Raw genomic sequence first — 14,669 nt, 5'->3', positions numbered from 1 at the left:
ATTCTTTTCTATTACCATTTTATTTACCAATTTCTACTGTTCCTTTTATTCTTTTCCAATTTCTGCTTCCTGTTGCTATAAACACCGTATCGCTTTCCTTCTCATTATTCTTATCAAATATTTTTGATTATCTCTATCACATCTGTTAGTTATATCTTTGTTATATCTTTTACAATACATGTAACTCCAACATTGATTTCGTCTTTATTTCATTATGTTTATATCATTATAATTATTTTGATATTAATGTTATTTTCACTCGTTATCTATGCATTTCAATATATATAAATGACGTCTTTATGAAATAATATTAAGAAAGATGACGATGATAACGACGATAAAGATTACTGCCAAATCTTCATTCGATTTTCCAACGGTAAATGACATCTACCACAGATTTGCAACACTCTAGCTAAGCCTCGTCCTCAGTAACTTAAGTCACGTGAACAGTTTCCTTCTGCAGCGTTTTTTCGTGAATAACAGAAAACGTAACATATTGTGTTCGTTTTATTACATACTGAATCAAATAATGATGGAAGCTGGAAGTAATACTTAAGCATGTCTGGACACTAAGGTGTGTGTATGTTAGTGCATAGAGAGAGAGTGCAGCAAAAACTTCACATTCGCCATTCTTGTATGCGTTTCGACACTAAACCCCACACCAATCCAAGCCATGATGATAACTGGAAGAGAAAAATCATAAACTATATGAAAACATTGTTATCTGCCTCTCTCTCTCTCTCTCTCTCTCTCCTTTCTCTCTCTCTCTTCTCTCTCTCTCTCTCTCTCTCTCTCTCTCTCTCTCTCTCTCTCCTCTCTCTCTCTCTCTCTCTCTCTCTCTCTCTCTCTCTCTGTAAGTAGAGGTTTTGCATTTAAACGATTGTCGGTAATGTATCGTGTAACCATCAAAGAGGGATTTTCTCCATTCTTGTTCATATTGTTATATATACATATACCATATATATCCATAAACTTATATGTACATATTTATTATATACAGATATATATAGTATATGTATATATAATATATATATATAGATATCTATATATTATATATATATTATATATATATATATATATATATATATATATATATATATACATATATATATATATATATGCATATATATAAGATATATATATAATATAGCACATACATACCTACACACAATATAGACAGTATATTCCAATTCAAAGCTCGTTTGAAATTTTCTTTATATGTTTCACATTTTGTTCCTACATCTCTCTTGCAGCATCGAAAGCTGGTGAGTCATATAAGAATACAGACACATACACACACACACATTCATGCTCATATATTCTATATATATATATACGCATCGCTTCCATTTATTTTATTTAATCCTTGTTGCAATGCTTCTATTCATTTTCTTTTCATTTCATTCTTTCCTTTATCAACTTTTGCGGTTCCTTATGTACATATATACACACACACAAATATATATTCCTACATACATAGTGAAAAAAAAAACAGAAAGAGGACAGTAAACTTACCATGGCGAGTGGAAAATCGAACGTTTTGGACAGATTACCTTCATCGGGAAAAAAAATGAGGAAAGAGAAAATAATACTATACCGCATCTTTTTATCACCCCAGAACAAAAAAAAAAACTGGTTCAATAATTTTTCTCCGAGACATCGGACTTTTCCACACCTCACAGCAAGTTCACTCCACTCTTTCTGCCGATTTAACTAAATCTTACAAGTCTTGCTGACGCAGGCCAACACCAGTCTCGTTGGAATAGGTTTGGAGCTTGTGTGTGTGTAACATATATGTATATATATGTACTAGCAGTATCGCCCGGCGTTGCTCGGGTTTGTAAGGGAAATAACTATATAAGCATTTTTAGAGAGTTACTTCCTTATAGATGCCAATTCGGGCTTTCTTAGCATTTCTGTTTTGGTGTCTTCAGCCATGAAGTCGTTGTTCTAAAAGAACGCTGGTCTCCTTGACAACGCATTACGACGTTGATTTCCTTAACTCCTTCCCTACAGCTTCACGAGGGAGGGAAGAAGGGGGAGAAGCAAACACAGGTGCAGGTGTTGTGAGCGTGGACGCCAACTCCGCCGCCATCGACACACGAAATTATGCATTAAAATGAAATAAAAAATGATGTTAAATTATTTTTTAAATCGTAGACTCATCGTAGCGCGCGCTAATAGCCAGACGAGCTCGATATAATCACGACTATAAGATACCCGAATTTGGTTAAACTGCACCGCAAAATGTGGGAGGAGTTAGGAATCTAAATCGAAGGGGACAGACACTCACACAACTACAGTTTTATATATATAGATATGTATATGTGTATATAATGCACACGTTTATGTAATGATGGAACTAAGTTTCCTGCGAGTGGGGAGGGGAGAATAGCGGGATGGTCAGAGTTGCAATGGCTTTGCTAATCGTTCTGCTCGCTAATTGCTTACCAACAGCAAACATCAACAACTTGTTTGGTTCTTTTATTTCCTCCAATCGTATCGCTTGTTCTTGCAGAAGCAACTGGCCACAACTTAAACGGTTAATTTACGCTTCTCGCCTCAAGATGTCTTTGGGAAACCTGACACCAAAGTATACCAAAAAAGCTTTCGCCTCATGCGTCTAATCTCCGAATCGAAGCATTCAAAAACTCGTCCCACCACACCCACACACATAGATACATACATAAATACACACACGCCGGATCGATTGCTTTGTTGTAATCATTGCAGTTCTCTGCTCTCTCATTTCAAATCCCAGTAAGCTCACTTTTGTCTCTCATCGTTTATGGGTTGATAAATAGAAACCTATTTGGTCGTTTCTCCCTCTTCAGACGAGAATCGACTCCAGTAGAAGATTAGCACGTATAATGCATCATACATATTTATTTTTATACCTCTCTCTCTCTCTCTCTCTCTCTCTCTCTCTCTCTCTTCTCTCTCTCTCTCTCCCTCTCACGCCTATCACACTTTCACTTTTTCTCGTTACGCTCTCATTTTTCAATTACTCTCCCTATCCAGCTATTGATCGATCGATCTTTGTGATCATCTATCTATCTTTCTACCTATCTAATTATACTCTTTGTACCCAGCTATTAATTTTTCTGTCCATGTCACCCAATGTAGTCAACCGACACTAATTATAACAACATATTCCTTCAACATCCCACAGAATCTTTAAAAGTAAGACATTGCCGAGAGGTGGCGTCACTGAACTGTCGTACTAACCTTAACAGGAAGCAGAAGTCATATCAAGGCTTACAGATTATAACTAACCAGAATCAACATACAGCTTCACTCTGTCTGTATACAGTGTCTGTGTTTATGTACGTGTTTGTCTGTGGGCGTGCATGAACGTAAATATATCAGAATGTGTGTGTGTGTGTGTGTGTGTGGTGTGTGTGTTGTGTGTGTGTGTGTGTGTGTGTGTGTGTGTGTGTGTGTGTGGAATAATTATAATAACAATATAAAAAAAAACAAAGGAAGAAGTAAAGAAGTTATAAGTTAACTATCGATGTCATTTGCTTGACGCTCAGGTAGGAATGGAAAAAATTAATGGCTATAAGATTTCAGACATAATTCTTCAAGAATCGGGAAAGGAGGAAGGCTGAGAGAAATTGGGCAAAGAAGACATAAACTAGAATGGAAAAGATTTAAAATTCGTAAACCTGGCGAAAGAAAGCACATGGAGTTATTGTACATGTTGGCAATCGTATACATACACACAACACACACATACACGCGCGCGCACACACACACACACACACACACACACACATATATATGTAATTGTTTATATATGTGGATATATATGTATATATACATATATAAATACATATATGCATACATATGCGTGTTCGTATGTATTTATGAATGTGTGTAGATGCATCCGTCAACGCATGTGAGTACATATATGCGTCCATATATGTATAAGTTTGTGGATACATCTGGGTGCGTGTGTGTAAAACTGTGATTCTGTGTGTTTGGACGCATAAGTCGATGAATATTTGCTTGTACGTATCTGTGTGTACGTATCTGTTCTGATTCAATCTAAGGTTGCATGTGTGGGAGTATATGCGCTTTTGTATATGCGTCTATATGTGCAGATATTATATATATAGTCAAATGTATATGAATTTCTTTCACCAGGTTAGCAATACCTAAAAATACAATCGAGGGCGGCCCAAAAGTAGGTTTGCTGTAATCACGTAGGCACTTTAAATTTCTTGTAAGACATTTTATTGCATTTAAATTTCTCTTACAAACTGAAAAGGGAGCTTGACAAAATTAAATAAATTAGCATAAAATAAGGGTTTCATATTTGCTTTTATAACTGAGATCTAAACTTAAAGAGATAGTTGAATGATTGTAAACCTATTTTGGGGCCACCCTGTACTTTCCATAAAATCAATAATACCAATACAGTTGATGGCATAAACTCATCCCCACCCTATCGATCACCTAATAACTGAAATAAATAACAAAAATAAAAGAAAATGCAACGAAACAAACGCTACATCGGAGACACGTCTAACATGGAACGGTTTTTAACGGAACGTAATGTATGCCTTGTCATGTGTTCATTGTAAGCATGTTATACTACGTACATATGCAAACATATAACACGTATGTATATATATATATATTAGAAATATTAAAATTACTAAGTCTCTCTAAAAGAGAACAACGGCAGCGTTCTCGGAAAATAATAGTTATCGCCATACTAATATGGCATTCTTATAAAAATAAGAATAAAGCTGTCCGCTTATTAGCTCCATGAGGCCATCGCCTTAAGTTAGCTATTTGATACACAAATTGTATCCATAAACCTTCGAACAAGGTTATATGGATACAGTTTGTGTATCAAATAGCTAACTTAAGGCGATGGCCTCATGGAGCTAATAAGCGGACAGCTTTATTCTTATTTTTATAAGAATGCCATATTAGTATGGCGATAACTATTATTATTATATATATATATATATATATATATATAATATATATATATATATATATATATATATATATATATATATATATATATATATATATATATTATATATATATGATGTTATGTTGTTCTGTTCAGCATGCTTTAAGGAGTTTTTGGTAGTCAACTGACAAACATTGCTTTTACAGGAATTATGATCAAAACCAAATTCTCCGTTGCAAACGCTTTATTCTTACGTTTATTTGCCACCTCTCAAGTGTTTATGTTTGTTTTTGTGTATGTATGTGTGAGTGAGTGTGTGTGTATCTGTATATATATATAAGCATGTATGTGTCTATATATATGTTTATGTATATAATGTATGCATATACATATATATTCATATACATATATATTATATATATATATATATATACATATGCACATATATATGCATACTCATATATATGCACGCATATGTATATATGTATACACACACACACACACACACATATATATATATATTATATATATATATATATATATATATATATATATATATATATATATATATACACACATACACACACACGCCGTGATTGTTTATATACGAATTATGTGTTGTTCGTTATGTTACGTTTGTTATGAAATAATATCTTAATTATGTTATGATAAAGTTCTGTTACTTTAACACGTTTTATGTTTATATGTATTTAATACTTTGCATTAATCGTGCGCATAAATTAAAATATAACACGCTGCATCGTTTGTTACAAATTCTATACAAATCAAACGATTATCGGTAATCTTTCATGTCCTTCTGTCTGTCTGTCTGTCTCTATTTTCCCTTTATTTCGCTGTTTCGTTATTTATTGTCAGTTCTTTATTTTTGTGGCTTTTATTGTATATTATTATCATTTTTATTATTGTTGTTGTTGCTATTACTGTTATTCTAATTATTATCAGAAGCGATTTTATTTTTAGTATTATAGCATTTATTGTTATTATTACTATTTTTATCATTTGTTTTTTATGTTTATCATTTATTATTGATGTTGTTGTTATTATTATCATTATTATTACTATTTTGATTATTACTATTATTATCATTTCAAGTTCTCACAAGTGTTTCATGAAGAAGGTGAGAATAGAGAGGGAGATGATGCCTTGTAGTGCGTTTATTGAAAGGTGAAAGGGAGTGGCAAGACTGACCCCCACCCCCTGTGAGTATGTTATTGTAAGTAGGAGAAAACTGGAAGAGGGTTCTTTCGAGTTATCGGGTCATTTTTGTAAGGGATATTCCCCTCCAATTAACTGAACCACCCCGTTATTGAGATCGCTCATTTCCGGTTGAGTTTTCAAATTCTGTTTTTATATCTTTTACTATATTTTTATTGAGGTTGATTTAATTTTGAATGGTGTACCCTACCAACCGCCCACCCGCCTTTCTATGTGCTGTATATCGTCCTATGATGTCCTCAACGCCTAGGTCGCTGGTTGCCAGTTGTTGTTGCTGTTATGTTGATGATAATGATATATTACGCATTATTTCAGTATCAACATCATTGGACTAAGATTCTTCACCAACTTCCGGGTGTTTATTTGATCAGAAGAGATCGAAATATGTATCAGAGTTGTATGTATTTTCGGTCGATTCCTTGATAATTATGTCTGAATGGTTCACTTAGATTTCCTTGTCAGTCTGGACGGCCATGCCCCAGGTGATTGTAGACATAGCGTTGTCAAGGACATCTTTCAGTATATAATTGTAATTCTCATCTGTTAACAAACTGAATTGTCGCCATATTGCCCAGTCGACATAGCCGTTGACTCGACCTTCTCTATGAATATATTTACTCTTAGAAGGAACGGTTAGTATGGTCAGTTGTCCTTTTGCAAAGGTTGAATCGTCTGCATTTGATGTTAACATTTGATTGTGACGGTGGTACATTGGCAGAACCGTGAGAACGCCAGAAAAAGATTGCCTTGTAGAATTTCTTCAAGCTCTTCACAATCTGAGTTCAAATCCTGTCGTGATCAAATAAAATACAAGTCAAATACGAGGATCCATAGTATCGACTAACTCCTCTTTGTTGTAGTTATTCACCAATTTGTGTGTTAATGCGTTCGTATTTAGAAAACATTCTATTCTGACATTCCTTTGTGACATCAATGGGTTTCGTTTGTTTCAAAGTAATTTTGTATTCCTGCTTTTATTGTTTTGTAGTTGTTTATTTTATCCCATCGTGCACATGATATGTATTATCTATCTCTATCAGCTTTCGGTTAGTGGCTTTTTACTTTGGAGAATAAGCAGTAGTTTATCTATAATAGAAAGATGCGCGTGTATGTGTGTCTGCGTATATATATATATACACACATATGTGTATATATAGTTATATGTACATATATATGTATGAAAAAAAAAATATATATATACATACACACACAATATATATACATACAAGGTCATACACGTTTGTGCGTAAGTGAGTGTGTGGATGTACATGTAAGTTATAAGCAGATGTATCGTATCATGGTACGATCATACTAGAACAATGTTGGTGGGGGGGGGTTATTATATATCACATGGCAAAAATGCTGCGATAGGAATGAAGATAAACGAGTGCGAAGATAATTAGAAGACGAGATCTTCAACACGGAGCCAGCATCAACAGCAGCAGGTAACGAGAACGACCTCACCGGTTCTTACTTATATAGGCACACAAGTGTTAGGCGATGGGGAGAACAGAAAATTTTCCGATACGTGGGGAGTATTACACACACACACACACACATACACACACACACACACACACACACACACACACCGCTGTTTGCGAACAACATGAGTCAAACGTCCTTGGCACGTAAACACGGAAGTTCTTAAACGACCTTCAGAGAAAGTCATTTCTAATATGAGAGAGGAAAGATAAAGGTTTACCTAAGCGTTATATGCGCGTGTGCATGCATATATAATTTAAGAAATTTATCTTACTCTTTTGCTCGTTTCAAACACTGAACTGCAGCCATGCTGGAGCACCGTCTTGAAATGTTGAGTCGTCCAAATTGCCTCCTGTTCTTTGTACTAACTCATCGAGCTCGTTTTTGTCGAACCGCCAACTCACAGGAACATAAGAATCAGTGCCAGTTTTCAAGCGATAAAGGACAAGCACACACACACACACACATATATGTATGTATGTATGTATGTATGTATGTATGTATGTATGTATGTATGTATGTATGTATGTATGTATGTATGTATGCATGTATGTATGTATGTATGCATGCATGCATGTATGTATGTATGTATGCATGTATGTATGTATGTGTGCATTAATATTTCGGGTTTCTAGACAGTTTCCTATCTACCAAAATCAATCACAACTCACCCCTGAGACTGTGGATAGAGATTGCATAAGCCCAAGGTACCACGCTATGGGATTGAAACCAAACCACGTGGTTGCGAATCAAAGCTCTTAAGAATATAGTAAGCCTACGCCTAAACATTTCTACAAATATATAATAATGCTATCTATTTACTTAATTATTTCGCAATATTACGGAATCGTTAGAAAGTCAGAATCGTTAGAACGTCAGGCAAAACGCTTAGAAACATTTCTTGTTCCCTACGCTCTTTGCTCCAATTCCGCCGAGGTTTTCTTTAAGGGGACAACTCGGCAAAATCGTTAGCGGTATTTTGTCCGGTTACGTTCTGAGTTCAAATTCCGTCATGGTCGACTTTGCTTTTCATCCTTTCAAAGTCGATAAAATAAGAACCAGTAAAACTCTGGGGAGGGGGGTTGATGTAATCGGCATACGCTCTCCCGTTAAATCCTTCACCTTGTGCCCAAATATGAAATTATTATTAATTATTATAAGTTTTAAAGTTTTAGCATTGTACACCTGTTTGTTCCTTCTCGAGCCATGCCTGGCTCATAAGGGCCGGTTTCCCGGTTTCCGTGGTGTATAGGTTCCCCACCTGGATGGGACACCGGTCCGTCGCAGGTGATCTGCAAGAAGCAGGAGGAAAAAGTGAGAGAAAGTTGTGGTGAAGGAATCAGCAGAAGTTCGCCATTACCTTCTGCCGGAGCCGCGTGGATCTTAGGTGTTTCGCTCATAAACACATCGCCCAGTCTGAGATTCGAAACCGCGAGTCCGCTGCTCTAACCATTGGGCCATGTGCTTCCACCTGTGTAAGAAAGTTTCATCATTATAACTCAGATGGTGGCGGCGGGTGTGACGTTGGGCTGTGGTGGCGATAGTAATGATGTTGAGGATGATGATGATGACTTGTCATTTCTACCGAGGCATGAAGGCACGTGGCCTAGCGGTTAGAGTGTTGTCTTTACGATCATAAGGTAGGGCATTCGGTTCCTGCACCGAGAGGGACATGGTTTCCTTCAGCAAGGCACATCATATCACGTTGCTCCGGTTCACTCAGCTGAAAATAAATGCCAACCAAGTGCTGGAGCAAACATCTTTGCTTCAAGTTGTCACATCCTCAAATATTCCTCCGGGTCAAGAATGTGAGAACCGAGATGCTGTCCAAGTGCAGGGGCTCAACTGCAGGGTCCCCGAATTAGTCAAAGCATGGAGCATGTGTCCAAGTCATATTTGCTTGTATGCTTATATAATATGGTGTGGGGAGGGGGAGGCCCTGGCCCTGTACATCTGACAATGAAGGCATTTTCTGCATCCACAAACTTTTCAATAAAGCGGCGGTGTCGAACTTACAACTTTAACCAGATTTGTAGAATGCCATTTTCTTTCGTTAGTTCACCAATCTGTAATGTCTGCTTGTGTGTGTGTGTGTGGTTGGGTATGCACACGCACTCACACAGACACACACACATACATATCGGCGCAGACGTGGCTGTGTGCTAAGAAGTTTGCTTCCGAAGAATATGGTTCGGAGTTTAGTCCCACTGCATGGCACCTTGAGCAAGTGTCCTTATCTACAGCCTTGGACGGACTAAAGCCTTGTGAAAAAATTTGGTAGACGGAAACTGAAAGATCGTCGTATATACTAGTATATGTGTATGTATGTCCTATATATATATATATATATATATATATATATTATATATATATATATATATATATATATATATGCGGTGTGTGGTGTGTGTGTGTGTGTATTTATGTTTGCGTTTATCCCGCCACTTTTGATAATCAGTGCTGGTTTATTTACGTCTCCGTAGCTTAACAGTGCGACAATAGAGACTGATAGAAGAATTACCAGTCTATAAAAAGTAAGTTCGTCTAAAATCCTTCAATATGGTGTCCCAGCTTGGCCGCAGTCCAATGGCTGAAACAAAAAAAAAGATAAAGGTAAAAGATATACACAAACACAAAATCCTGTATTTGTTTTGCTAGCGTAAACTTATTGTGAACTTATGAACATTCTAGAAATAAAGCAATGGCGCCTCTTTTGTAGCGCGTGCTGACACATTTTAAGGTGAGTGCAACAGGCAAAAGCAGAATGCATACAGCATTCTACCCCAAACGGCTGAGTTTCTCAATAGCAATTATATTCATTCACCTCTATGCTTACATAAAAATTTAGAAATCAAAATTCAATGCTTAGAATTGTGTTTTTATATTTAAATTTACATTATTCTTATGCTTACATTTTTATGTCCCGTGTGAAGCAAACCTTTTTTTTTTTACTGGAACAAGTGTTGTAATGTTGAAAGTCATCCATTTATCTTCTCTTGCCTAACATCAAACGCACTAAATCAGCAAGCAAAGTAACCAAAAAAGGAAAGACAATGATAATAATGATAATAATAATCATAAATTTCTTTTGTTTGCTACAGGAGTGTCGGATAAAAGGGATATTATAATGACAAATGGGGTGGGGGAATCTTTCAGAAAATCGTGTGAGGATAGTGAAAGGAAAAACATATACAAAGTGTCCGGAATTTATAAATACATAAATGATAGAATCGTTCTGACACAGGATAATTGCCACCAGGCTATTCTCATAGATCCAAGATCATCTTTGTAAATTAATGTTACTTAACATCTCCCAAAAGATCTCTTTTAATCGATACTACAGCCGTAGCTGATAAAAAATATATTGCTGAAAATGTTTGAGAAATTAAGCAAATTATATTTGCTCAACTTCTGAAGCGCCTCAAGGACTTAGTGATAGAAATGAGAAGAATGCAGCATCTCAAAGCAACAACTTTACCTATTGTAATCGAGGCACTTGGAATAATATCAAAAAGAGCAAATAGATAGGTTGACCAAATTCCTGGCAGCTCAAAATATTCATGGGGTTCTTCACATATTTTATGTAAATTCCTCTCCATGTAACTACAATCTTATTCAGTTTTATAATAAATTTTAAAAAGGTTTCTTTTTGAGACGCACGGACATCGGTTTTTCAATTGCGTGGCATCTCAACTGTTTGCATCTTTAGAAGCAAAATTGGTTATGCCTAGACTCATCTCGTAGAGACTTGGGTGCAGCTTCTTATATGAATGAAAATAAAGGCATAATAATAACAACAATAAAGAGACCGAGATCACTATACTGGCAGTGCAAGACCAAGCTTTGGCCACGAACTGGAGGGTCAACCTTAGGAATGAGCTAGTGTCTCCACTGTGCCACATCTGCAATAGAGTGGACAAAATCATTGCCCATATCACGAACGAATGCCCTAGACTTGCCCCAAACCACTACAAGTTGTGGCGACACGATCAGGTTGCGAAAGTGCTACATAGGAAACTGTGCGAAAAGTGGGGGGTAGAGAGAGGCAGAACGTGATATGAGCACAAACCGCAGAGAGTGGCAGAGTCGGAGACTAGCAAAATCCTCTGGGATTTCCCAATCCAAAACAGATCAGGTGTTAGAGCATAACAGACTGGACCTAATGGTAGTGGGCAAGGTGCACCACATATGCTATATAGTTGATGTTGCGTGCCCCTTTGAGATACGAATAGTCAAGAAGAAAGGCGAAAAGATAGATAGATAGATAGATAGATAGATAGATAGATAGATAGATAGAATAGAATAGAATAGATAGATAGATAGACAGATAGATAGATAGATAGATAGATAGATAGATAGATAGATAGATAGATAGATAGATAGATAGATAGATAGATAGATAGATAGATAGATAGATAGTACGAAATATCCCGGCTATGGAAAATGAAAGTGAAGGCAGTGCCTATTATTGTTGGGTCCTTGGGAACAGTGTCAGAAGGCATCAGGGGGAATATAAAGGAAATTGGAATAGAGTGCCCAGTAGAATTGTTACAAAAGCTTTCCTTGGCATGGCCAGAATAATCAGGAAAGTATTAGAGAGTCGAAAAAAATAGCATAGATACCGTAGGCTGTAGTTAGCAAGTCCGCTACGCATACAAGACTCCAGCAGCTCCAACAAAACCTGTGATAAAAAAAGAAATAATAATAATAACAATAATAATGGTTTAGGGCAGCAATTTCAGGGCGGGGAAGTATTAGCTGAATATATCGATCCCCATCATGGGGCTAAAATTTAATTCTACCAACCCCGAAAGAATGAAAGGTAAAGTTCAGCTCAGTGGCATTTGAGCTCAGAAAACATATAGAGTCGGAAGAAATACCGCATGGTATTTTGTCCCTCGCACTAATGAATCTGCCAATCTAAAAAAATAATAATAATAATATGACTAACATTTTTTCTTTATTTTTCCATCGTCTCCCCGTTGTTAACAGGTGCTGGTCATAAACCGTGTCCATTCACTGAAACAAGTACTCTGGTTATTGAAACCGTTGACAAGAAGATCGGTCATGTGACCACCAAGAAACTCCGTGGTGACGCAACCAAGGTCTTGGCTAAAGGCGCCGGACTGAAGAAGGCGTTCAATAACCGTGTTGTCAATATTAATTTAGACGTGAAGGATGCCGGTGAGTTATCGCTTGATTTCGGATTAGTTTTTAATATCTACTAACTACTTGACTCCCTGACTCTTTGACTACAGGTAGTTTACTATCTCACTATTCACATACATGCACAAAAACACATTCCTACATACAAAAATATACATACATACACAAAAATATATAAGCACAAACGATTCGGCTGAAAAAAATTTAAGCAAAAACATTCTTTTTGCGGAAATTGCCGAAGAAATACCTTCAATCTTAATTGACTTTCTCCGAAAGATCTTTATTTGTAAAACTATATCATTATGCCAATGTCTCTCTCGAAATATCACAAATCGCAGCCTACTGCTTCGCTACCTGTCTCACTGATCTAATTACCTCATTATTTTTTCATTACTTTGCCAGCTGATCATTTTTAGTTTGATTATGCAACTAACCAGCCGTGTCTGACAAACTCCCTTGACTGACTATCTTTTTACTATCTTTGACTACAGGTAGTTTACTATCTGACTATTCACATATATGCACAAAAAACACATTCTTACATACAAAAATATACATACATACAGATAAACACATATATACATACACAAAAAATATAAACACAAACGATATCTATCTATTCGTCAGATTTAGTATCTTATTGCCCGACTGTTTTGCTATCTTAATATCTAAATATATGACTAATAATCTGATTATCTAGCTACCCAAGCAGCTCGGTGTCTTACCTGAGTGCCTTACCAAATTGATATCTAAGACTATCTATTTGACTAGCTTCCCACCTGACTATCTATCTGAATATCTTCCTTCTGACAAACTCACTATTTTGCTATCGGACTTATCTTAATATCGAGCAATTTGACTATGTTGTCATCAAACTATAGAACTGGTTATCTTACAATCAAGCTAATTATTTCACTATCTGACTACTTAGCTATCTGACAATCTAATTGACTATCTAGCTATCTGACTGTCTTAATTTCTATCTCGCTTCCCAATTATCTGACCAACTGAGTATCTAACTATAGAAATTACTATTTAACTATCTAACTACCTTCCTATCTAACTAGCTAATTATCTGGTTATTTGAATATCTAGTTATCTCACTCTCTTAAAATGTGAGTATCAATATAACTGATTTTCAATTTAATTATCTGACTATTTTCCTCTCTAACTATGAGGTCTATTTGATTATCGACTTATTTAACCATGAACTATTCCATTTTTCAGGTCATGGCATGTTGAATGTTGGAATGGTCTCAGAGAAAGGCAATCCTCCAGTTGAACTCGCGTACAAAGCCTCAGGTAGAAACGCTTACGCTCTACAATACAAAGTGAACGAACCTGGAGACCACACATTATCCATCAACTGGGGAGACGAGCCGATCCCTGGAAGCCCTTTCTGCATACACTGTTAATTCTGTACCTTTAACGAACTCATTTCTAATTGAAATTTTTTATCTATTTATCTATCTATTTATTTATTTATTTCATTCTTAATGTTTTATTTTTTTAAATACCTAATTTTTTTTTTGTTAATGGCCTGAACTTAAACGGAAAGCAATTCATAAAATATAATGAGCAAAACGATTTAAAAGAAAATCAAAATTTTAAAAATAAAAAAAACTTTAAAAAGATAATAAATGAACATATGACAAAAAAAATGGAAAAAAAAAGACGAAAAATAAATACGACAAACAACAAATAAGAAAAAATGGATTCACAAACTTTTTCTTTTGCTTTTATCTGCCTTAAACTATAAATAAAAACATTGGAAAAATATTTTTTAATGAAAACGATGATGAGAACAATGATTATAATAACAATAATAATTTATAATAATAATTGGTTA

The 14,669-nt window shown here is 35.7% G+C and overlaps 1 protein-coding gene across 4 annotated transcripts in view; it reads left to right on the top strand.

Annotated features, from left to right (window-relative positions):
- LOC115220426 (filamin-A) overlaps positions 1-14,373 on the top strand; it is a 158,505-nt gene extending 144,132 nt beyond the window's left edge. For all 4 annotated transcript variants that reach the window (XM_029790552.2, XM_036509959.1, XM_029790551.2 and 1 more), the window contains 2 exons: positions 12,647-12,838; positions 14,048-14,373. In XM_029790552.2, the coding sequence (XP_029646412.1) occupies positions 12,647-12,838; positions 14,048-14,235 (380 nt within the window). In that variant the 3' untranslated portion in view covers positions 14,236-14,373. The remainder of the gene's footprint in view (positions 1-12,646; positions 12,839-14,047) is intronic.
- Positions 14,374-14,669: the final 296 nt, after the last annotated feature.

Source organism: Octopus sinensis, linkage group LG16 (assembly GCF_006345805.1).
Source record: "Octopus sinensis linkage group LG16, ASM634580v1, whole genome shotgun sequence".
NCBI classification, from domain to species: Eukaryota; Metazoa; Mollusca; class Cephalopoda; order Octopoda; family Octopodidae; genus Octopus; species Octopus sinensis.
The sequence above is the reverse complement of the archived record's forward strand: the minus strand, read 5'-3'. Positions and strand labels throughout refer to the sequence as shown.